General features: G+C 40.8%; 1 protein-coding gene across 7 annotated transcripts in view; it reads left to right on the forward strand.

Moving 5' to 3' along the window:
* Nucleotides 1–24,950, forward strand: part of cep170aa (centrosomal protein 170Aa) — a 39,265-nt gene extending 14,315 nt beyond the window's left edge. Inside the window, exons 5-23 of one of the 7 annotated variants that reach the window (XM_080868626.1) lie at nt 1,904–1,982; nt 2,467–2,525; nt 2,624–2,849; nt 4,627–4,764; nt 8,045–8,218; nt 8,544–8,858; nt 12,946–13,311; nt 13,556–13,845; nt 15,414–15,506; nt 16,165–16,282; nt 16,449–18,020; nt 18,281–18,331; nt 20,165–20,423; nt 20,565–20,796; nt 21,220–21,387; nt 21,487–21,575; nt 21,693–21,786; nt 21,897–21,948; nt 22,306–24,950. In XM_080868626.1, the coding sequence (XP_080724752.1) occupies nt 1,904–1,982; nt 2,467–2,525; nt 2,624–2,849; nt 4,627–4,764; nt 8,045–8,218; nt 8,544–8,858; nt 12,946–13,311; nt 13,556–13,845; nt 15,414–15,506; nt 16,165–16,282; nt 16,449–18,020; nt 18,281–18,331; nt 20,165–20,423; nt 20,565–20,796; nt 21,220–21,387; nt 21,487–21,575; nt 21,693–21,786; nt 21,897–21,948; nt 22,306–22,640 (4,710 nt within the window). In that variant the 3' untranslated portion in view covers nt 22,641–24,950. The remainder of the gene's footprint in view (nt 1–1,903; nt 1,983–2,466; nt 2,526–2,623; nt 2,850–4,626; nt 4,765–8,044; nt 8,219–8,543; nt 8,859–12,945; nt 13,312–13,555; nt 13,846–15,413; nt 15,507–16,164; nt 16,283–16,448; nt 18,021–18,280; nt 18,332–20,164; nt 20,424–20,564; nt 20,797–21,219; nt 21,388–21,486; nt 21,576–21,692; nt 21,787–21,896; nt 21,949–22,305) is intronic. The other 6 variants (XM_080868629.1, XM_080868627.1, XM_080868631.1 and 3 more) reach the window with 6 other exon arrangements.
* Nucleotides 24,951–25,674: the final 724 nt, after the last annotated feature.

The following is a 25,674-nucleotide window of genomic DNA, read 5'->3' on the forward strand; positions in this document are numbered from 1 at the left end:
CAAGGCTTGGATCAATTTGAATCTAAACCCAATTATGCAAATTGCTGCTTAAGGGCAAACTCTGTGATGTGAACATGAATTAAGGAGTCAATTTGCCAATTAAACACATCTTTAGGACCTGTTTTCTTACCTTGATTGATTTAAATAACTCTCCCTAAAGGGTTTATGAGAAGACAATGGAAGAAAAAAGCTGTCAGTGTTTTCTGATGCTACTTGAAATACACATTGTAAACATGTGAGCTGGCAGAAAGAATGCTATTGTGGAAGATGAAATAAAGAATAAGCATTATAAATTTTTGTTATTGCACGAAGTTTTGTGAATTTTTAATAAGTTTGTTGTAGATGCGTAATGTTTTTGGGTATAAGATAAAAGATGTGTGGAGAAAAGCATAATTATTTGCATATTTAGGGTAATGGATAGTGATACCCAAGTTGGAATAGATTAAATTGGTTCATACCAAAATTCGAGCAGTACATTCATCCCAAAATACCACATAACAAACACCATAATTGATGTTAGCATGATGCATGTGAGAATTATGGGGAACACATTTATATTCGTTTTTGTAATTCTTGGTTTCTCTGTCTCTTTGACTCAGTAAAACTTGGTTACACGCAGCTACCACATGGCGTTAGTCATGTGTAATGATTCGTACTCAGTCACAGCCCACCAGATTAGACACATATGCACAATGCCCCTCACATCCTCTCTAGCTCTCAGACAGGAAGCCAGAGTCAGAGCCGCTTCCTGCTGTGTCATTAACCGTCCAGCTTCTTTGACGGGATTTAGAGGAAGTTTTCTCCTGCTGAGTCAGTGGATATACTGAGGTTTGCCACGGTCTGAAAAGCTATGTTTGGACAGTGTCACCATTTACTGTCTTTCTGAAGTCATTTCATAGCTGTGTTGTTGAAATATTTGGATTTCATCTCACTGGAGAGAAGACAGGAATGTTTTATTACAACAGCAGTGCAAGTGTGATAGATTTTCATTGGCTATCCAGTGAAACCTGATCTTTCCCAGAGCTGTACAGTAGAAAAAAGGGTGAAAGGGTTGTGTGGGGATATGAGAAGGAGAGAAATGGAAAGCAAAACTCCAAACAAAACAAAGAAATACAGGATTTCATTTGCTTTGGCATTTGATCCACGCTATCCAGACCAGTCGTGGTTCCTATATAAGAAGCCCCGTTGACTATATGAAAGTTTATTATTGGTGTTTAAATCTGTCGGATTGGTTTATCCTAGCTTCATAATCCTAAAACTGTAAACTGTTTAGGCTGTTTAGACTAGAGCTGTAATCTTAAGTTGATTATTTTATCACTAGAAAATTAATCTGTTGCTATTTTGCTAATCGGTTAATCATTTTATCCATCCATTAGTTTAACCTCTTAACAAGCTAGAGACATAGATGGCTGAGTGATGTATTTGTTTTTGCAAAAATGCTGAACATCATCTGTTTTTAGCTTACTTTATGAATCTGAAGCTTTGTCATGTCCTGTATTGAATGTTATTAACCTGAATATCTTTACATGTTGAACTGTTGGTTAGACCAAGCAAGCTGTAAACTCTATATTGTGTATATTGTGCATTTTGCTATTTATCGTACTGTTTATTTTAATCTCTGTGTGCAGCGCTTTGTGACTACCTGTCTATGAAAAGCGCTTAATAAATAAACTTTACTTACTTTACTTACTGTCCCTGCTGTGAGCTTTTGTGATTTATAATGGCTGTATATTAAAAAAAACACATTAAACATTAGGATGTTAATTGTTGATGAAAAGGAAATAAATATAAAGAAAGAAAGATGTCAACCATAGTACTTAAAGTACTAAAGCACATGTTATTTTTGGAATTTTACTGTGACTATTTCTTTAAATAACCGCCTTTCTGTACCCTCTCTCTGCAGACCTTTGTAAACGATGTCCGCATTCAGGAGCAGATGTACATCACTCTAAAGTTAGAGGACAAGCTGAGGTTTGGATATGATATCCTTCACTAATCTGTTCACCCCTCACACAACCAGCAATATGTTCACCATTTAGAGAACATGCTGAGGAAAATTTTTTTATTCTCACCAAGGTGCCAAACTTGTGTTGTGACCTAGAAACATAGTTGTGTTCAAAACTTGCAGTAGTGTATCAGTTCTTAAACAGTTTGTGTCATGCCCCATCACAGAAGCCAAAACAGCTCATGCCTGACACCCCATAACTTTTATCAATCTATAACAATACATAGGGAATTATGAATAATTTCTTTCAATAGATTAGCATTTTTAGATTATTATTATTTTCTAATTAAAATAGGGAAAATATTAGAATCATTTAAATTAGTTTTACTTTGTATTTTTTTAAACCTGGTTGTGCAGGTCCTTACCTCATTTGTGCTTCCCCACCTGTGGGCTTGCATTAGTGTCTGTAATCATGTCATAGTTGTATGGTGACCCGTATTTCCTTAACCTTTCTGTTTCACATACCAATCTGTTTACGGTGGTGAGAGGAGAACTCACTGTGCCTGAGGAAGCTCTAAAGGTGAGGACCTTTGTCCTAACATGATCATGTTTCACAGTTGCATTGTACTACATATATGGCTATTCATTTTATGTGTCCATTTCTTCTTCTCCCTTTAGCATGAAAAGTTCACCATTGGCCTCCAACTCAGCAAGAAACCATCGACTGGTGAAACCGCTAGCACCACAGCCACAACCAAATCTCCCAGTAAGACCCCAACAAAGGCACATAGATCCCCCAGCCACACTAAATCAGGGGAGAGCAAAGTCACGGATGGGGTCACTTCCTCCAAAGAGTCATCTGCCAAACCTGTGGACACTCACAAAGCTGAAGAGAGGATAGGAGGTAAGAGACAAAACAGAAGTAAATGTGGAAAAGTAAATTAGTCTGCTGTTTCCTTAAATTTACAAATTTCTCTTATGAATAAAGATATCTTCAGTGGAATTTTAATTTTGTGGTGATCCAAAAGTAGCCCTGGGACTGAAATAACAACAAAAGCAATACAAATGTTTAGTAATGGCTTTATGCTGATATTAACAAGTAGAAAATGTATGTTCTGATATATAGTTCTGCAAATACTCTCTAAAACCTCTAGATGTAATACCACAGTTTCAAAAGCAGTTCACTGAATTTTTCACTTTCTACAACCCTGAGAGAGCAGGCTTTATATTCGCATTCAGGCTTCACATTCATGTCATCATTTAGTGCAGGGGTGGGGGAGCTCCAGGCCTCAAGGGCCAGTGTCCTGCAGGTTTTAGGTGTGTCCTTGATCCAAAACAGCTGATCTAAACAGCTGAATTACCTCCTCAACATGTCTTGAAGTTCTCCAGAGGACTTGTAATGAAATAATCATTTGATTCAGGTGTGTTGACCCAGGGTGATATCTAAAACCTGCAGGACAGCAGCCCTTGAGGCCTGGAGTTCCCCACCCCTGGTTTAGTGTTTGTGTCTTTTTTTGTTGTTGTTGTTGTTGTTGTTGTTTTTTGTTGATGTTTTTTCCCAAATAAGGAAACCTTTTTTAAAATAAGAATATTGTGTAATTTAAGTGTGGTAGGGTTAGGCCAGTAGGGGGTGGACATGGTCACAGGAAAAATTGCTGCCCGGCGCTGAGCATTATCATGAAGACGGCTTACATTTGAGGGTGTCCCTAATAAGTGACATCAGTGGGCATGTTGGGGTGCTAGCAGTGTTTCTGGTTAATCTCCAGATGTTAAAACAAGGCCATAGAGGGCTTGGGTTTACAGACAGCTTAAGCTGTAATAGGGTCAGATTGAATGAATAATGCAAACCAACATCCCAGCTCTGCTGTCTATAAAATGCAGTAAGATACACAGACACAGAAATAAATTTGGACCTAAACAGGCAACGATATACACTCAGCTTTGCATGTTGCCTGATCTTCCACTCAGTTTTTAAATAACACTCATGCTGTTTTTCATGAGGATGCAATCTCAGTGTTATTGCTTCAGTACCAGACCTCACCCACATATTATAATTTACAGTAAACATACGTTCAGTAGTTTTTATATAGATCAGCCCTACTCACTGTAAACAATTTGGCACTGAGGATCTATAATTATCTGGATATACTGTGTTTAAACTAACACATCGCAAGGTGAAGGGTACTAAAATGAGGGGAAAAGGCATAAGATGAGGAAAGAATGCAAAGAACTTGACGAGATGTCCTCTGATACAGCACTCAGTGATGTTTCCTCTCACTTCCTTACTCAGTTTAAGAGTTACCACTGGAGCATAGTACCTTTTCTTATAGTCTGATAGGAACAGGGAGGCAAATGGAAAGCTTGTCTTTCATATCCACCATTTATTTCTGAAAGAGAAAGAACCCAAAACATTGAATGTTCACATGCGTGTTCGACCAAGCTGGCTAAAGTTTTGAAAATAGGTCAGTGTTGCAAGACCCGACTAGGGGGAATTAAAGCACGAACACAGACATACGCAAGGAGCAGCTGGGTTAATTTTGGTGCAACGTGATTCAGTGAACTGTTTATCTAGATATGACCTGAGTATGTAAAGTCAGTAATAAACACTCGCCTTCACAGAGTAACACGTAGACTCACTGCAAGGCTTTGTTAAAATGTTTTTGTGTGAACATTTGCCCCAGGGGATATTACAGCACTGCCTCGTGGGACCCCCCTGTATGGCCAGCCGTCTTGGTGGGGGGATGGGGACGCAGATGATGAGAATTCTTTCAAACAGGAAAACAGGACATCCACAAAAAAGCATGACAGCTCCACCTCAGGTAGGAGGCTGTGAGATTTTGAATTATTTTACACTTTCAGAGATCAAATGCAAACATGTGCTTTCTTGGGTTTATACACAGCAAGCAGGTACAATGTACATGTACAATGACAGTGTTACATTTTCAAAACATAGTTGTAAGAATGCCAAATGATTTCCACATATTATAATAAAGTTTGTGTAGTTGTGATTGGTTTGTAAAAGGTGTTTTTACTGTTAGCACTTGGTAACTGCTTTACAAATAGACATGACGTAGAAGTTCAATTTCATACTCTATAATAGGATGCACTTTCAGTAATTTAAATGAAGCTTCTATTTGCTTTAGTTCAAGCAAAAAATTTAAAATCAAAGTGTTTTACTGTTTACAGTGTATAGTTACAATGTACTGTGAAACGTTGCTGTTAAATAGCTAACACATTAAAGATGCTATGTTAAGTTGAATCAGTAGCTTAAGTCATCCTAATGTCCTCCAGCTCCATTTATTTGCTTTCTTTGTGTTGAAGGGGTGATGTCCAACTAGCCTGTGTTTTTGTATTTGTGACAGTCCAAGTGCACACAAAGGCCTTTTTCATAGCATGTATGCATGTATGTCTGTTTGCCTGCACTATGCGATTAGACAGTGACCATTGGACTGAGGAGGGAATAACGTTAACTAGAAGCCGATAGTCAGAGTAACAGGATTAGAGGAATAGTGGAACAGCTCAGTGATACAAAAAAATCAGTCTGTGCCAGGCTGGTTTAGTGTGGACCAGAAGGAGTGGGGGGAGGTTAACCAAACACAAAAAAACACTGGAGCAGACTGAAGCATCCTCAAATCTCTCGTTACATCTGGATGGATAGTCTGGCAGCATCTTTGCCAGTCGGTAAAAGAAGACTGGGTTTTTGGGGTTTTTTTTTTGTTTGTTTGTTTTTTTTTGTTTTACCTCTTTTAACAGTCAGTTATAGGTGCTTTCCGTTCTCTACGATTCTCATCACTCTGTGGATTTTAGTGTCGTATTTTTGTGGTGAAGTGAGATTAGAAAAGCTTGTCAGTTTGGAGTAAATCTGCAAAAGTGTGAAGGGTTGATTTGAAACCAAACGGAAAAAAAACGTTTCCAGAAGATCAGCCAAATGGGATTGGCTACTTCAGTTATGGAAGCGGGTGAGTAAAAGGCATTTACCCTCCCCAGCATCGGCTTTTAAAAGATGAATGTTGAAACGTTGGATTGTGAAGCGGCGTGCATATTTATCAGTATGTTATCAGTGGACATTTAATTTTAAATGGTGTGGCTTTACCTCCATGTGTATTTCCCCTAATAGGTCATTTTATTCAGATATGACAGTTAGGAGGAAGTGAAAGCGAGAAAGAGAGGTTTGGGGATAGGAAGCGATTCTGTTTGGTTGTGTGCTTTGTAGCATGTATGTGTACTTCAGTTAAATTTAGTGTGTGTCTTTTTATGTTTCCCTCTGAATAGGCTGTGCTGTCAGAGTCCCCTACCCTCCCCTCCTCATGTATTGTTGCTCAAGCTGATTGGGTTACACCATTGCACCAGCTCCCCCCTTTCCTCCCAGCACACACACACACACACACACACACACACACACACACACACACACACACACACACACACACACACACACACACACACACACAGAGTGTCCAAACAGACCACACTAAGTGTACACTGCAGCAATCATTAGCCAACCACGCTCTAATTCTTTTGTAAGTATCACTTTCTCATCCATACACTTTGAGCAATGGAGCTGGTGAAATGCTTTCAGTTTGGGTCAGCTTTGTATTTATCTAATATTTTACCTTGCACTTGATTGCCAGCAGCTCATTGAAGAGCTGTCCAGTCAGTGAAATCTCTTCAACTCTCAAGTCTGTGAAATGAGAAAGGGTTTGGTGTTGTACTGTTAGGCCAACAGAAATCCTGGAACACATTCAGCAGTTAGTTTGAACCTAGCGGTTAAATAAAATTATTATTGGAGTTCTTTACTTTGCAGAAGTGACTAATGTAAGTGATTCTCAGATGACTTATGTTCACACTAACTCACTCCTTACATGAGTGGGATAGAGGAAGTTTTCTGAGTTCATCAGAATTTTAAAGGAATAACTGTTGCTGTTTATATTGTTTTGTCTCTTTTTAAAACTGTTTGTTTTAACACCAGAAGGCCCTGAAAGGTAAGAGATCACAGAGAAGAAATGTGAACAGTGTAGTAGTACTGCTGTTTGAAAGTTGAACCATGTGTTCTGTCTTAGTTCAATGGTATTACAGTGTTCTCATAGTCATTGAATCTTAAGCATCACTGCACACATTTGATCTAAAGTACATCATATTTGCTCTCAGTCTTAATCTGTGTTGTAAATCTTTCCAAAACTGCTGAGCCGCTTACACTGGCAGCCACTGATAGTTTCAAAAAGATTAAAAAAAAATCAACTAAACTGAGCTGAGGGAAGTAAAGTGAAGTGGAAAGTGCAGCTTTTAACTAAGAGATTGTACCTTTTGGAATGTCCTGTTTTCTGTCCTAAGTCTTTAAGCAGCTCTGTGATATATTTAAAATAAATATTTTATTAGAAATGTGTTCACTGTTGCTCACTCTTGTATTGTGCAGACAGTTTCTGTTTCTTGTTTCTTTTTGTCAATTGCCATATGTTCCTACGTTTGCTCCCCAACATGAAGCAGATGGCCCTTCTAATTTCTGCAAGTATCATTTGTCATATTCAGATCTCACAGAGGGTCTGTTTGCTAATACGGACAAATGAGAAAAAAAGTCCCCCGAAATCAGGTTTTAAAGAGCTATGCCAGCACTACTTCTTTTTTTATAGTGACAGAAAGTGAAAATGAGAAACAGAAAGTTGATGTGAAGAACAAACCTTGAGTGGATTGATCTGTGTCTTGAATGGCTTGATTTTCAATATTTTCGCTTTCATATCCTTTGAAAATTAAATCTAGTATTCATCTGTGTCGACTAAGTAATGTATTCCTGTGCTCCACATAGAAGCTGAGAATATGGAGTCTTTAGGCAACGTACAAAATTTTTGGTACCGGAAGCTTTGTGTTTTTCTTTTAAAAAGGATGTGTGCAGCGCAAAAGCACATTAGCTGGAACAGTGTTGTGCTGTGTCCACAAGCTGGTAACACAACACAACCCCAAAATAAAATCTCACCATCTAATTTTGGCTAAGATTTTCACAGGTTGGTTGGGTGGTTTTATTTTAATCCACTGATGTCAAATATTTATTGCCTACCCAAATTTGATCTATTTTCGAATGCATCTTTTGGTATTTTCTGAACTTAGAAAGCAAAGAGGCACATCGAGGGGAGAAAGCTAAAGAGGGTGGTCTTCATGCGCCCACTGCCCATGATTCCAGTTACTTTGAGATCCCCACCAAGGAGGGTCACATGGCCAGTAACGGCATCCATGAGATTCCTACCAAGGACACTGAGGACACAGCCAGTCACATCACTACAGGTAAAGTGAAGTATATGTTTAATTCTTTTTGATATGTCTTGATAAAAGCAGGTGTATTTATGTTTTGTATTCTTCATGTTATTCATGTTTAACTTTTGAGAAATCTTTTATGGCACAAATAAGAGATCAATGTGTATCTAGTGCAGACAAAGTAGCAGTTATTCTGCTAGTGACACTGGCTTATTTGAGTACATTTTAGCAAATGTCCATGCACTACTGTATAATTACACAATCTGGTTATATGCATTTTTTCTTTTAGAAAAGTGCTTCAGTTAGCAAACTTATATTTAGTACTGACTGACACAGTAGTATGTCTGCTCCACAGCTCAAGGTCACGCCTCCTTTACCATAGAGTTTGACAACACGTCTCCAGGGAAAGTCACCATTAAAGACCACGTGTCAAAGTTCACACCCGATCACCACAGATCTCGCTCCAAGAAGAGTGGAGCAGGAAGTGGAGGCGCAGGAGGAAGGGACTTGAGTACCCTACAGGCTGCTATGATGGCATCTGAGAGCAAAGTAGCTGATTGGCTAGCCCAGAATGACCCCACTCTTGTGCGCAGCGAGTCGACAGAGGATGACAGCAAGAGCAGCAAGAGCATCAAGAGCGATGTGCCAGTTCATCTGAAAAGACTGAAAGGTAGATTGCGTTTACTATTTGTATGTCTGTAGTTTGTGTGTTTTGTTGTGCCTCTTTTTGGTTTCCCTGATTATTTCTCCTTCCTCTAACAAAAGAATCCCATTTAGTCCCTACAATAATCCTTATTTGTGAGTTATCAGTTAGTTCACCAGCAAAGTCATTCTAATTTCACTTTCTTAGTGTAATAGTACAATATTTAACACACTGTCATTTGCCATACTATGTGAAGTTGGAGTTGATTCTTTGCCAGAGGTTGTTGGCAGTGGTAGCCAAGCAGGGGAGATTAGCAGCTAGCAGAGAATACCATGCCTATTCCTCTGCTGCTGTATAGCTCAGCCCCTTTTTCCTGTTTGCAGAAAAGAGTACTCATACTCACATGCATGCATAGAATACATCCTGCCATTTAAAGCCTGATTGCATGATCAGAAAAATGTTTTTCTTCTTTTGTATTATGTGTGGGATAAGGTTTGAAAATACTATTGCTGTAGATTTCTTGGTTCTCTGTGTTTCTTTGTCCCCATTACCTGCAAGCAGCCAGCTGCTGAGTTGGCTCCTGCTGCTATGGGTTTTTATGAGAATTGATTAAACCAAGCAAGGTTAAGCCTTGTGCTCTCTCCCTCTAAAGAGAGTTTAGGTTTGATGCTAGGCTAGGCCATGCACATGTCTTGAGTCAATTAAATGAAGGCCAATTTATGATAGTGCTGGCATGTGTAAGGGAAGGGACCAGCAGATGCGAGCTGATGAAAATGGAAATCTATTAGCAGAAGTGAAAGGGAGAGAAGGTAATTCATTAGATGGAGTTAGTACAACACACATGTTAATGGGCTGTCAGAATGGCTCAGCTATGGGACTATTATTTTAATACGAGTTTTGGGTTGCTGGATGCTGCAGTCTTTTCAAAATGTGGCTGAAGAGCAAGGAGATAGAGGGTAAGTGGACAGCTGGATGAAAAGCTATCTGCAGACAGGTACAGAGGGAAGGTAGGAAGAAGCAGGATGAGAGAGAGCAGTATTTGCAGTAACTGCAGCCAAGGTGACTAAACAAAGAGAAGCAAGACAGACAGAGAGAGACAGAGAGACTTGTGTACACTGCAGTAGAAGCGGAAAGGGAGGCAGCAAAGGAAGGGAGCTTTTTTTTTAGTTAGTTGTTATAGTAACAGTGATGCAAATGATGGCAGGGAAGGCGAGCGTTCAGACATATATAGCAAGCACTAGTGCTGAACATCTGTCTGTGTGTCTGTGTGTGAAGGCTGCAGCGGCATGTGTGAGACATGCGTTTCAGTGCTGATGAGTGCGTGTGCGAAGCATGCGCTGCTTACATGTTCATTTGTGTTGCTGAAATTCGCCAGGTCTGCGTCTGCTGCATGTGTGTGCTGGAATCATGCTCTGCACTGATCTGCAGACAAGCAGTGCGGCATGTGTGAGAGGAGGCTTGTGAGATGTGCTCAGGGTGTGTCATAGAGGTTCTAGGCAGAGAGGGTAGCAGAGGTTCAGCAAGAAAATTGAGAAGAAGCAACTGAGGTTTTGATTTCTAACCATCAAGGTAAGTCTTTCTTTTCTCACTGTAGGAAATAGTCTACATGATATATCTTTATACTGTTGGTTATTTAGAATATGAACTGCCATGTGTATGCATGAAAATGTAAGTATTTTGTTGCACGCTTATCAGCATATTGCCAAATATGTGTGATTTGAGATGTTATTAAGAACACAAAATTCATTTTCTTATTAATGATGAGTGTTTCATGTGAAATGTAATTAATTTGCCCTAATAGTTAAAGCCTATCACATACTCAGGACTTTAAATTCAATTGTATGTGTTGTACTTGCAGTGTATCCTTACATACAGTACAATTCTGTGTATGTTTGAGGTTGTGTGTTTGCTTGCCTGCTTGTGTGAGTGTGTCTACATGTAAAGTAAGTACTTTCTTGCTGAGCTTTGTATGTCTGTGTGTCTGTTTACTTGTGTGTGTGTGTGCGTGTGTGCGTGTGCGGGCAGAGGCCAGCTCCACTGTGAGTCATAGTGGGGCGAGTGGGACAGAGCACTGGACTCTCACAGACATCTCTGTTCTCTTCTGGCCCTACCAAGGGCTTCTTTGTCTCGGACACACAGCATGAAAGACCTGCCTCTCGTTGTCTGCTTATCTGCTGATCTCTTCAAGCTACTGTTTTCTTTTTTTTCTTCTTGTTAATGAAATAGATGCTTTAATAAATGCTTTAATAAACTACAGTTTGGAAAGATGGAACATTTTGAGGAGGTGGCCGGTGGAATGTGACAAATGAGCCACAGACTCTGAATTATGCCCTAGGCAGCAGAATCATTGTGATATCCCAGTGTGGAAAAAGTACTTACAGGGGTGCTCTGCAATTTAATATTGTACTTGAATGAAGGTTGGCGCCCTGTAAAAGGCAGATTTAAAAAAAAAAAAAAAAAAAAAGTATAGCAAAGAATAAGACACAACTAGATGTAGAAACGTAGAAAACAATATGATCAACTTAAAAGAACTTGCATATATCAGACAGTCAGCATTATAATGCATGCATGCGTGGCTGGCAGCATGCATGAAAAGTAAAATGATTAAATTAAAAGAGTTCACTGTAGCATAGCCAGTCAGTCTGCAGGAAGGAGGGAGCTGTTAAAGCTGGGCATACTGGGCCCAGGTGTAGCTCATCCAGCTATCCACCAAAGCACAACAAGACCAAAGCAAAACAGAGACACCTAGTGTTGGGATGGCATAGAGGTTATCTCAAAAGGTGTATTGCTGTTTAGATCTCCAGCTCTCACATTTTTTAAACAGACTTTCTTAGACTTGACAAAACAAACAAAAGTAATAGATTCAAGTAGGAGAAGTAATTAGAAAACTAAAGTGTGTCATATGTGGAGCTTCTGTAAGTACACATGTCACTGTTAACATAAATAATGTGTCATCCTGATACGCCACTAATGTTTACCGGCTTTCCAGTTTTAATTCAGTACTGTCCATAACTTGACTCTCAGTCCTGATTACAATGAAATTAATCTAGAAAGTTAACAGATTCAAAGGAGCAGTCTGTGCACAGTGAACCTGCCAAGCCATTCAAGACCACTCAGCATGTATGCATCTTTTAGGCTCTTTGTCCTCTTTTCTCGCAGAGGGCAGTTCAGTAGCACTACTTGCACATTGTGTCTGAAGTGAAAAACAGCCTAAAAACAAGCTTTTGGGGCCTGTATTATTTTGGAGAAAGTATTAACTATATCACAGAGCTTTGGGTTTATACAATGTGTGTGATCATGTGCAGCACCAGTCCTGTGGTGTTTCCTTCCCTTCGCTTCTCCCATATCCTGATGGACTGACTGCCAGCTAGTTAAATGCCAGTGACTGGTTAGGTCTTTGATTGTGTGACATTCTCTTAGCTCTAATGACAATACATTCCGTATCCTGAGCATTCTTCAGTCTCTGTTTTTTCCTTTTTGTCACACTTAATCTGTTTTCATTCCTTGCCCCTCCACCCTCCTCATTTTCCACATCCCCCAATCTTCCTCTCTGTTCAGCCTGAACCCCCTCTACACACATACACACATACGCACACACTCTAGTCCAGCCTTCTTCTACTTCGCTTCCCTCTCCATGCTTTCCTCCTCCCCTCCCCCTCGCCTCTCTTGCTGTCAGTGAAGTAGGCAGGGATAGTGGTGGGTGTGGGTGGCATGTCTGGATTAGCGTGGACGTGATGACTTGACCCAGACTGATACAAATGTAGAATAACTCGAGTAATGCGGTAGGTTGTGAATTTAGTGTCTGTTTTATCTGTTAAATGTGTGTGTCACAACTGAAAGTTCATAGTTCATTTAGACTACGAATGTGGTTTTAGGTGGATGTGGTTCTGTGTGCCTGGCTCTTGTGTTAACTGCTTGTTGTCAGAACATGCCGCACATGCTGCTGTATGCACAGCATTGCTATATTGCATCTTTTTACATAAGCTGTGGCCTGTTGCTGTGGAATTATTCTGCATATATGTTGTGATGTAAATGTAAGATCTTTCGCTTGAGAATATGTGGACGGTCAATATAGTCAATTAAAATAATTCTTTTTTTTTTTTTGTCCCTTTAGGCAGCAAACATGAGGATGGCACCCAGAGCGACTCAGAGAATGGGCTGGGGCTGCGTTTTGCCAACAGACGCCATGCTTTAGAGGAACGCCTAAAAGCGTCACACAGCCACGTGGGAGCAGGAGGATCTGGAGAAACAGGAGGGGGCAACATAACAGTCAGTGGGACCAGAACAACTGGGACTCGTACTGCTTTTATGATCGAGTTCTATGATGAGGAAAATCCTCGCAAGCGCCGGTCATATTCATTTTCCCAGACCGCACCCCTGCTGGGAGCAGGAGTTGGTGGAGAGGGACTCTGTCCTCAGCCTCCTTCTCACCCCAAGGTGTTTAGCATTTCCACCTCGGCCACAACAGCCTCAGACTCAGGTAATAAAACTCAGATTTAATGTATTTTTACACTCTTTCTATGACCAGATTTTGTTTGTCTTTTCCAAAGTAAATGTTTAAAACTATACCCATTAAATATAATAAGACATACTGGGAGTTTAGCTATTTAAGTAAAGGAATGACACAAAGGCACTATTTATCCTCTGAAAAGCATTTTATGTATGTGTGACCATTATTTTTTTTTAACAGCTGTATTTCTGTGCTCTGTGTGTGTACCTTTCAGGTAAGGTCCCAGCCCCAATACCAGCTACAGTGACTGTAGGTGCCCCTACAGCTGCCCGAGTGCTTCTTAAACAGAGGTCAGAGGACCCAAGTATTGGTCGGAGCTCGGCCAGTACCGGGCTGGCGACAGGTAGCCCCACCACCCCCAGTGAGGACACATCAATTGTGGGCAGAGGTGCAAGTACAGCTGGTGTGGAGGCAGAAGACGACCACAGTGATAAAGGTACCTACACCATCGAACTGGAAAACAAGAACCCGGAGGAAGAGGAGGCCAGGCGAATGATAGACAAGGTAGCGTGGAAACATGTCTGTTATTCTGCCCCAGCTTTCACAGTACTTGAAATGAGATGTATTTAGGATCCCACATTTTTGGGCCATAAACATCACCACTAGTTTGTGATTAAAAACATATTTTCCAGAAACGAAATCCTAAACTCTACATAACAAACTGAAACAATCTGTTAGTCTGTAAAGCCTTAAATACCTAGATTGAAATCTTTTTTTCACCTGAGATGTGCTGTGTAAATAGTATACGATAAATTACAATAGTAAATTTAAATGTGGGTTATTTAAAGGACATTTGTTGCATTTTGTTGTTTGAGTCTTAATGTTTTATGTTCTGATCCCTCCAAAGTCACAAGAAAACAAAAATTATGTGTGTTGTTGCTTTTCGTTTCCAAACGTTGACCATAAAAGTAGCAGTTAGAATGACAAGCATCATTTAAGGTCTCTGCAGTAACTGCAGAAAGTAACTGAGCCAACATAAACAGGCCAGAGCAAGGTTAATAGTCTGTTTATTACCTGCTTCATTGGCAGTTTTAGGGGTAGTGAGTCCTATGAGAGTACTTGGCGTTGTTGACATTAAAACAAAGCTATCCCCTTTCTGTTGCCTTTTTTGACCACCACCCATCTTCTCTGTCCCATTGGTAAAGCTAATGCTTCTGTAGTTGCCTGGAGAGACTTACTCCATCAAGGACTGTCCTGCTTTATTAAACAATGCTCCAGGGAGGCTGCGCCACCATCATCAATTTCCTACTGCTGCCACTGGTCTTATGCCATAGAGCTTTTTCATGGTCACTGAAAACATACTGGAAATATGCAAGAAATGCACTTAGAGAGATGACTGTGAGTTAAATTTACAGAGACAATTTTACTTGCTAAGGTTAGAAAGTTGTAGAAAGGAAAGTTTGCAACTCTAACAATGGCCAGTATTTTTATTTGTCACCTAACCGATTCAGAAGTTGGGATTGGCTGCACATAAACCTTTTTTAGGAAGTCAGGTTGTTGCTGTGGGTTATTAAATTACAAGGTTATCACACAGGCCTGATTTTAACTTTACTAAATGACATCTTAGTGTGGCACTTGTCCCTTCAAGTGTTGCATGCAGGTGTTATCTTAGGAGGAGCTGTGATATAATTAGTGGGGTGTATTTCGAGGTAGTGGTAGTCTGGGCACATTATATTCAAAACTGGAAGTGTTGTTATGCTAATTCCTGTAATTAGCTGACACGCTAATTGGCACACTGCTCACAGTCTGTCCGCCTTTCGCTCTCTTTTCTTTTGTAAATAGTGCATGTGTGTCTGTGTGATGTGTGACTGATATTTTTTATGTCGCCATGGTACTCAAATAACCAGACCCAATTAATGCTTTATTTCAACAGCACTTACTTCTGTTTAGTTCACTTTTGTTCAGTAGGAGAACTGTTGAATGATATGTTTATAAAATATATTATGGCGGTATTTCATTTTCATTCCAAAGACTACCATTATTCTGTTGCATACAAAATGTGCATATTGTCTAAAGATTAACTGTACTTGAGCAAAACGTTTTTGTATTCTTCTTTTTTTACACATTTTTAGGTGTTTGGTGTGCAGCAGAACAAAGACTCATCGATTCTGTCAGACCTGAAAGGAGAAGGAAAAGGAAAGGAGGCAGGACAGAGTGGAAAAGAGGTAGAAAACAGAACTTGAACTGGTTATTTGTTTTTGCTTTGTTACTTTTTTATGCCCCTTATAGTATTTTTCTTCCTTTTTCTGTCTTTGATTAGCTTTTTTATGTTCACCTATAGATTAGCATGTTAAAGTACTGACAATAGCCTCTTAGTCCAGTGTCATATAACAGACTTAAGATTCATGACTAAGCTTCATATTGTGTGTCAGAATAACTCTGATGGCACTTACTCCCTAAGCCTGTTCGTGGGAGTAGGCAAGTCCTCCCTACGAGTGACCTAGATCATACTAAGATGAGGAGAGACATGCTCGGCCCTTTAGGCAGTTTTACAAGAGGGAGGGGACAGCGTGTGTGTGCGATGACAGCCTTTCTGTCTGTTCTTCTGTCTTTTATGCCCCCCTGTCTGGGTGATTTATATGTATTTAAATAACACACAGAGCATATAGCAAACTGTTATTTTTTTTAATATCAAATAAAAATGTAGTGAAATATCTTCATCCTTACAGTCTAACTCAGTTCTCTCATCATTTATATACTTTAATGGCTTTTAGATATAGCAATTGTTGTGATCTCCTGGGTATTTTTTGTGCCACCATTAAGTTAAGTGAGCTCTATTGTAATTTTCTCAATCCTGTTTTCTTCCCTGTTGTGTCCTCCCAGGCTCTCCCTGGTGATTCTAGCTGGGTCTCTCAGTGGGCCAGCATAGCAGCCAATCACACAAGAACAGACCCAGAGGGTTCAGGAGCAGAAACAGGCAGCTTCCTGCACAAAGAGAGAGGTAGATACTATTGGAAACTCAGTTTTTAAACACAATATGTTTTCATTTTTAAAACCTTGATATGCTAATTATTTCAAAGTAGAACTAGGACTGAAAATCTTTTTTTTTAATTTCATGCAAACAAAAGAAAAAAAAAGAATCACAATTAAGTTGTTTTTTCTTATAGGTGCTAATACTGTTGAGTCTGGTGCCTCCCTCAGCAGAGGCGAATCCTCCTCCAGTCTGACTGACCGTAAGCGTAGGACCCTCCCTCAGCTCCCTGTGGATGACTCCCGGGCTAAATCCGCTACCCAGACTCTGAGGTCAGAGATTGGGGAAAAGCAGGATACTGAACCTCAGGAGAAAGAGAACAAGGGAGACGGGGAGTCCCCGACTCCCATGGAGAACAGCGAAATGACTAGTAAACGGAAACAAAGTTCCACCTCCTCTCCATCTAAGGCTTCTCTCCGGACCTCTGGAAGCACTGAGAGGAGGAAGAAGTCAGAGGAGAGGAAAGGAGGAGGAGCAGGAGAAGGAAGCGAGAAGTCTGGAAAGCCTCTAGTCCGCCAGGGCAGTTTCACAATTGAGAAGCCCAGTGCCAGCGTCCCTGCCGAGCTCATCCCACGTATAAACAGAGGCTGCAATGGACGTGAACGCAGTGATTCTGTAGGCAGCATGGATACTGCAACTCTCCTGAAGGACACTGAAGCTGTCATGGCTTTCCTAGAGGCCAAACTAAGAGATGAAAACAAACTAGATCAGAAAAGTAGTAAAGCTGGCATCACTTCTCAGGGTTCAAGTTCAGCCCTCCTCCCTCGGACTGACTCTATCTCTCCTGAATCAGATGTGGACACAGCCAGCACAGCTAGTCATGTGGCTGAATCGGCAGATAAGAAAGCAGCAGCCAGTGTACAAAAACGGCGTTCCCTCAGCAGTATGCACCGGGAGAAAAGCAATATGAGCACAGCTTCCAAAACCAGCATCACAAATCCCAGTGCTCGTGAACGGTTGGAGAGAAAGACTAAAAGCAGGCCAGTCGAAGCAACGACCCGGACTGATGCACGTCGCTCTGTTCAGCCATCTTCTGCCTCCTCCAGAGCACGGCAGCCCTCGGCAGATCTCACTGATGACGACCAGACTTCATCCTTTCCCATCTCCGACATCCTCTCCTCAGACCAGGAGACCTACTCTGGACCTCTGGGGCACTCAACACACGGACGCGGCTCAGATGATGTCTTGCAATCCAAACTTGATAGGTCTGCAAAGACATCTGCCAGTGGTTCTTCCAAAACCAGCCGGACTCTTCATGCAGCCACAGCCTCCTCCTTGAGCAAGCAAGCCTCACTGCCTCAGCCACGACCCACAAGAGCTTCTCTTCTCCGTCGTGCTCGACTGGGAGACACATCTGACACGGATCTAGCTGATGCAGACAGGGTGTCTGTGGCTTCTGAGGTGTCCACCACCAGCTCCACCTCAAAACCGCCATCGGGCCGGAAAGGGATGTCACGGCTGGATCTGCTGGCGCAGCCACGAAGAAACCGTCTGGGCTCCATCTCAGCCCGCAGTGACTCTGAGTGTACAGTGACCCGAAGCTCCACCTCTTCACCCCGGCTATCATCAGAGACTGCTCTGCGTCTGGGCTTGCGCTCATCAACACCCACGGAGAACAAGCTGACACCCAGAATGAGAGCCAACAGCGTGTCCAAACTGAATGAAGCCAAAAGCAAGACCACTACAGCGGGGTACTGCTCACCAACAGGTGAATACATCTACTCCAGCACTGTTGTCTGATTGATTCAGATTTTTTAGTTGCACAGAGAAAGGAAAAAGTAGAATTCTAGTTTTAGCTGTTCATTTTATTTTTGTTTTGACCTAATTATCAGTTTCTTTATAAAAAAGTATGACAAAGTCTAATTACATCTACATCATTGCATACCTCACATGTCAGTGTGTAAACATCTGTGTCCAAACATTTCCACCGTGTTGTGATGATTTGGTGCATTGGTTTTCATTATCCAGAGAGCTTTCAACCCGAACCTCCAGGTGGTGATACAGAGGAGGAGCTAATGGGTACTGTACCAGGACTATAGAGCCTAACTAGACTGTGTATGTGTGTGTGTCTAGTGTGTACAAGTGTGTGTCAGACCTGGGTCACAGGAATAGAAGGTTAAGCTCCACAGGATCTGAACTGTGTTACTGCAGCAACTCAGTTTTAAAAATGGCGCTGCTTGCATTTAAAAGTTAAATGAAAACAATGTATGTACGTTGAGTAGCTTCTTTGGCAAAAATTGCCACATACAAAAATGCAAAGGCTTAGTAAATCACCAGTAAATGTCAACGTAAACTACAATGACCCAGCTCTAGCATATTTGTATTGTTAACGTCTCCTACCTAAAATCTGCTGTGATGAGGACTCGAATGCTCTACCCATACTCTTACTGCGTCAAATCTGTAGTTTGGCCCTATATCCCATGCTACATGCAGCCTGAAGTGCACCTTTTCAGAGGTTTCCTAGTTCTGTTTTTGTAGTAGTATGTTGTATTATATGTAATTATTAATTAGCACAAGGTTAAAACTGCCGTGATGCAAATGGTAACAGGATTTGTTTGTATCTAGATTGGTTACTGTGCTGATGCAGTAGCTAGATTTTTACAAGTTTACCATGTTTTTTAAATGCTTTTATAGATTCAGTGAATTCAATCATATTCAATTCCAATATGATCAGCCGAGTGTCACTCCTGATAGCAAATCAATACAGTCGTATCAGCTCTGTAAAGTATACAAAAATTTTTTATAGCAGGTATAAATGCTAACAGCGATGTATTAAAGATTAAGCTTCACTTCTATCCAAAGATCTGATATTTGATCTCCAACTCTGTGATTATGTGGTCCTGGCTCCACCTTGTGGAGAATTTACATGTAGAGCAGGGGTGTCGGACCACGTACAGTCCACTTTGTGGCAAAAAAAGAAATCTGTCAGCACGACTCTTTGCGTTTAAGTTATAAGGCGTGCAGAATTACAGAAGAAGTTCTGGTAGGTCTTTGCTCAGGCTGTCTCTTAATTTTAAAGCAAAAGGTTTTTTGACCATTATTTGACCATTTATTTTAGTCCTATTGTAAAAAACCCTGAAGGTTTTATAGTTGATAGTGAAAAACATGGAAATTTTCTTTCATTTAACTGTTGAGCGAATACCTAATTACTTTGGTGTTGTTTATGCCTTCCTTTACTTGGTCCTGAATTAGAGTCTTTGCTGGGCTGATTCTAGCCCTCTGGCCTTATGTTTGACACCCCTGATCTAGACACTTCCGCTCTGAGAAGACTGGAAGAGCACTCTGTGTCATCTCATCATGGCACAGTTACAGTACATTAATGGCTCTGGTGTGTGAGCATTTTGAAGCAGGTTAACATACACTAACATGGTTCTAACAAGATTTGTTAACTTGTTGGATGCTTTTGTTGGCAGCATGGGCCAAGAGCTTTTCAATAAACTCAACTAGTGTTTCTTTTTTTGTTGTTGTTTTTAATTATGTTTTTTAAACTCCAAACATTGCTGCATCAGTCCATACAACAACTAAGCAAAGTTGCAATAATGATAGTATTCCTGAAATACTTGGCACCACTAACGCTTCTTATTCTCCCATCGTTTTTTATTCAAGCCCAGCAAGGCAGTTCAGTAATCAAGCTTATCGTCGTTGCCTTTGAGAAATATCTGTGTTTGTCAACAAACAAGGAAGCATCCATTCTCCTCTGCTTAACATTCATATTTTGTCAGATCAGAGCAGAATCGGCTGCTGGCTTCCTCAGAAACAAAGCATCTCAACTTTACAAGCACATTTATCTGTTTTATGAATAACTGATATTTTTGACTGAAAGATGACATTTCTCATGCACTTCTATCATAGTGTCCAGCAGCAGCAGGTGGAGACGTCTGCCACCAGAGTACGGTTCCACCTCGGAGGAAGAGTTCGGCTCCAATCGCAATTCTCCGAAACGGCCCCACGTGCGGCCTCATCACATCGTCCCACACCGCAACTCCAGACTCGGCGCCACTGTGAGCCCAGTTGGGGTGACGGGCCCAGGTGGAGTGGGGATCAAACACCGCATGAAAGAGCAAGAGGAGTACATCAGGGACTGGACAGCACACAGCGAGGAGATAGCCAGGTACTGATCCACACTGAACTGAGTGAAACTGAGCTTTAATGGTTTAACGGTTTTGTATATGCTGTTCTGTGTATGCAGGTTTCATGTGTTCATGTGGCTGTTTATCCCGAGTCCTAAAGAACCCCGTCTGATGGTTAACAGGTTATTCCCCTGTGTGCGCAGGATCAGCCAGGACCTGGCTAAGGACTTGGCCATCTTGGCTCGTGAAATCCACGATGTTGCCGGCGAGATTGACTCAGTCAGCTCATCCGGCACAGCACCCAGCACCACAGTCAGCACCGCTGCCACCACTCCAGGATCGGCCATTGACACTCGGGAAGAGGTAGGCCCTGCACGTCCTACGCAGCCGGATATACAGGACAGCATGAAAAAGGTGCCCATTTTTCTTCTTCTTATTGCCTTATTGCGTGTGTTTCCATTGCACTCTTCCATCTTAATGTTTTGCTTTCATTTAAAAAAAATGCCTCTCTGCTGCTTCTTGATCTCACCTGCTGTGTGGTATTCACGTATTACAGTCCCATGCACTCCACTTTCATTTGTTTATCCTTATTTTGACCAAGAGAGTATTTTTTTTATTATTTTTCTACTATAAGACTAAAAACCGACTTTCTTTGGCTAAACAGTTAAAAAGCTTCAGAGCTGCTTAGCTTTTACTGATAGAGTTTTTCTTTCATTTCCCATGAATTCTCACATACTATGTTAAACTAAAGTAGAACAACACCGAAGTTCTACTTTCGGTTCAAAACTTTGACATCCTTCTTCTCTCCCTGCTCCATCTCTCCCCCTCTTTGCCTAGTTGGTTGATCGGGTGTTTGATGAGAGCCTCAACTTCAGGAAGATCCCACCTGTGATTTCAACTAGTAAGCCACCAGAGATAAACGGTAAACCAGCAGAGCTCCGGCCCCGTGCTCCTGACAACTTGGAGCCTCGAGCTTTAAGAAGACGCACCTGGAATAGAGAGGAGGTGAGAGGCAAACAAGAACATATGACACCAAATTTCTGGAAGCTGCATTGCATTCAGCAGTCAGCTTAACAGTCAGTTTCTTCTTCTGTGTGCATGCAGGCCGTGTTAGACAGCCTGCTGCTCCATTCAGTTTCCCAGCTGTCCACCAAGATCAGGCACTCCATTGACAAAACAGCAGGAAAAATAAGGTGAGTATACTTGTTGATATAAGTACCATTAGCATTTAACAACATATCTACAGTGCCTAACTCTAACCCATTGATCCTGAATACAAACGTGACCTGTTGTACAATGTTTGCTTCCAGGATTTTGTTTAAGGATAAGGACAGAAACTGGGATGAAATTGAGAGTAAACTAAGATCAGAGAGTGAAGTACCACTCCTTAAAACTTCCAACAAGGTGCGTAAATTCATCTGTCTGAATCATATCGAGTGACAAACAATTCCCAGTGTTAAGTGAACCCAATCGTTTTACTTCCTAATCATTTTATTTCCACCCTCCATTCACAGGAAATTTCTGGTATTCTGCTTGAACTGAAGAGAGTCGAAAAGCAGCTTCAAGGTAAATTATAAATGTGAACTTGCTCAGAGTCGTAGACATTTTCCTGCATCTCAACTCTGTTTATTTGTATTTAAAAGTTGAGAAGCACCTTAATACTAAGGGAAAAGAAATAAAAATGATGGATTTCTTTCAAATGCTGAAAATTCATCACCCTGCAAAATGGGACGGACACATATGTAGGAAATGGAGGTGTCAGAAAGATTCTCTGCAAATCTGAAATGTTTTTCTTCTTCTACACTTGTGCACGTGGCTTTTAAAGCAAGACCAGATCAAAAACTATATTTTACAATAGAAAATATACACTGGCTTTTACATGAAGCCTTTCACACACTGACCCTCTGTCTATTTCTGTGATAGTGATCAATGTGATGGTAGACCCAGATGGGACTCTGGATGCCTTGGCCAGCCTCAGCCTGACCAGCCCCACAACCCCTACAAAGCCCCAAGCCGCCAAAACAACTCCCCCCTCTGCTACCAGCCCTGGGTCGGCACCCCCAGCCAAAGAATCACTGCCGGAGATACTTCCAGGGTCTGGAGGTTCAGCAGCAGCCTCCGCCAGGGTTCAGACTTCTTCTGCCAGCACGGAGGAGAAAGCACGCGACACCAGCATTGGTTTGGGTAAATCGGCAGTCGGAGGTCTTAGCTTCAGCCGGATCCGGCCGAGCGGAGAGGAGGCCATCGCCCAGAAATAAAGTTTGGTTTATGTGAATAAACAAATGGATTGGAGTGCTAGCGGCTGGTGATCCATGTAGAAACATTCAAACTGTTTTGTTTGTTTATTTGTTTATGACAGAACAATGGCCATTCTGAGACTATACCAGTCTAAGATTATAGCATAATATAAAAAAAAAAGATCTCCTCACCAGAATTGAAGTGCTTCATCTGACGTTTAGACTCCCCTCTCTGACCCTCAGCTGATACATCATGAGTTAACCATGAACAGAAATTGACCCATGAATGAAAGACTGACATTTCAACTTTGAACTGTTCAAGCTGGCCGGCTGACATGGCGGTACCGGTCGGGTGCTCTCTCAGTGGACAGATTTCTGTGGGCGTACAGTCTCCTCCAGTCCTCTTGCCTTCTCCGTGTGTCTGGACCCCTTCTACACTAAGGACATGCCTTAAAACATATCCTCCATAGTAGCAGCATGACCCCGTATCCCTTCTACTTCAAAGACTTTTAACACTTTCATGACAGACTGCATTGTAACATAACACTTGCAAAACATGTTCTATTTACACTAGAACAAAATACAACACACTGCAATAATTTATTAGCTCCACGCCAGTGCAAAGAATATTTCAGCAGCCTTAAATAACCACCCCGACAAACCACAGTCATAAATAGACATGCTTTATGCCAGGAACTGCCAAATTGCAGATGTTTTATATATTTCCGAATTGTAACCGTCCATCGAGCCGTCTCTCAAACTGATTTGCAGTGCCTCCCCATCTGTCGGTTCACCTATTTCTTGTTCGCCTGTTATGTTCCCCTCTGTCCTCCCCATTTTTTCCTCCTTGTAGCTGGAAACATGTTTGTCAGAGCAGTAGCACATGCATGAGAGAGCAGAGTGTTTTCTCCCTGCAAGCTAGCGCCTGGGTTGCTCTCAACAATACTGAATAGTGGTTTTACTCAGTAGTAACAGCCTAAGGGAAACCAATGATAATCACTTACCAAAGCGAGTATGTTTCCAAACACTAAAAAGTCATCAACTGATATTGCAGTTCATCTTAACGTGATCTGGTCTGCAGTTCACCCACCTCTCTGAATGTCAAAACCCAGTCTCTGTTAGCAAATCAAGAATTCAAGAAGATTATTTATTATAACGAATCATTATTTTAATAATTGCAAACAGATATTTCTGGCCCCTGTGAGAATCTATGCCTAAGTGTCTTTATGATTTCCAATTGGCTTTTTCTCTGCTTTTTTTTTTTCTTTCCAAGTCACAGATTGACTTCTGTTTCAAGTAGCAACAAAGAAGGTCACTGTTTAAACCACTGTTTTATATTTAGACACTTTTTATGATTTGACTTGTTCGTTTTCTTTGTGCATACAAAATCTGAACTTGAAAAAAGCTGCTGGGTTAGTTTCAATTAATGTGCTATCAAAAGAATATAGGCACCTCACAAGAAGCCTTTTTATGGTTTAAAATATCAAGTCGTTGAATTGATTAGATAATTACAAAATAAGCTCCCCGTCTGTGAAGATTTAATGAATTTTGCTTGTGTATATACAGAAGGTGCATTGTTATCTTACTGATACTGTGGAATTTCAGTATAATTAACCTCTTACTCATTGACATTGCTGCTTTTGTAGTTATTTTATGGGGACTAACCATTTTCTGAATCTCTCTCCAGCTTATAGTCTGTGTACTAGAGTAAGACAACTTAAAGGCAAGTGTATTAGTACTTAGATGCTCATGGAATAGTGAATTAGGTACCACAATACATGTTCATTTCCTTCTCTATACCGTACTGTACAATGTTTTTCAATGCCTCAAAGTGCCCGTTTTGAAGCTGGGGGGGCATTGATTACAAGAAGAAAAAAAGACGTAGTCGTCTAAGGAAGATTTATCTGGTTTTGCACATCAGATTGTGGTGTGTTTTCATGCAGAAGTAGTCAAAGGCTGCATCAGATGAGCGATATCATTTAGCCTGATATCAGACGTGACTGCCTTGCCTCTCTGGAACTATTCTGCCTGTACAAAAAAAAAAGAAGAAGAAGAAGAAGCCTCTAATTGTGTTTTTATTTTTTATTTTCTCCCATTTTATCAGAAAAAATATAAATTGGGGGACTGTGAATGCTAGGTACAGGCTTATTTTTTAAAACTCTACATGTGTCATCTGCTCAGTGGTCTTTGTATTTTTTTTCTTGTTATTTTTGTAAAGAAAAAAAAACATTTTATTTATTTTATTTTTTTTTTGTTTTAATATGTTGTGGATGTTTCATGCATTTTATATTTGTTCAGTTATCTGCATTGGTTCTTACTGTTAATAAAAAAGAGCCATACACTTGTCTGTCCAATTTCATTTGACTAGGCAGTGAAAAAAAAACACTCACCTCTCACTACATTAGGTACACCTTGCTAGTACTGCACTTTTGCCTTCAAAACAAGGTGCTGGAAACAATTCTCAGAGATTTGAACTCATTGTGAACCCATTTTCATGATCAAGAAACTGGTGTGAGTTTTATGACAGGATGTGTTATCTTACTGGAATTAATAATCTTTAAACAGACACTCACTGATCCTGTAAGAGCAGGAATTTAACTACAAACCCTCATAGTTCCCATCAGTAACATTCATTCTCTGCCACAATGGTCACAGTGGCTAGTTTAAGTACGTTTGCCCCATAGAAATCCACTGATGTTCAGTGAGTCCCTTTGATACATATTTAGACCTTCATAATTTTCAGGGTGCATGAGTGTTATATCTCCATCTCATTCTAAACATTTTACCAACATGTAAAAGGCATATGTCCACAAGATTTTGATTTGTTTAATTTTAATTGAAACTTGTTTTGTTTTTTTTTCTGAATAAATGTGTGAGATGGCCCTCAGGCCTCTAAATCCACGTCCAGGTTTAGGTGACTACTTGGATTAGGGGAGTATTATTTAGAGCAATGTTTGTCACTTTGGTTAATCGCTCAACTCAGGCCGTTTTTGTTCAGTCTTTTTCTATATTGTATTGTACAGTCTGACTTAGGGGTGAATTTGCTGGGATTGGT

This window comes from Rhamphochromis sp. 'chilingali', assembly GCF_963969265.1.
Source record: "Rhamphochromis sp. 'chilingali' genome assembly, chromosome: 20".
NCBI lineage: Eukaryota > Metazoa > Chordata > Actinopteri > Cichliformes > Cichlidae > Rhamphochromis > Rhamphochromis sp. 'chilingali'.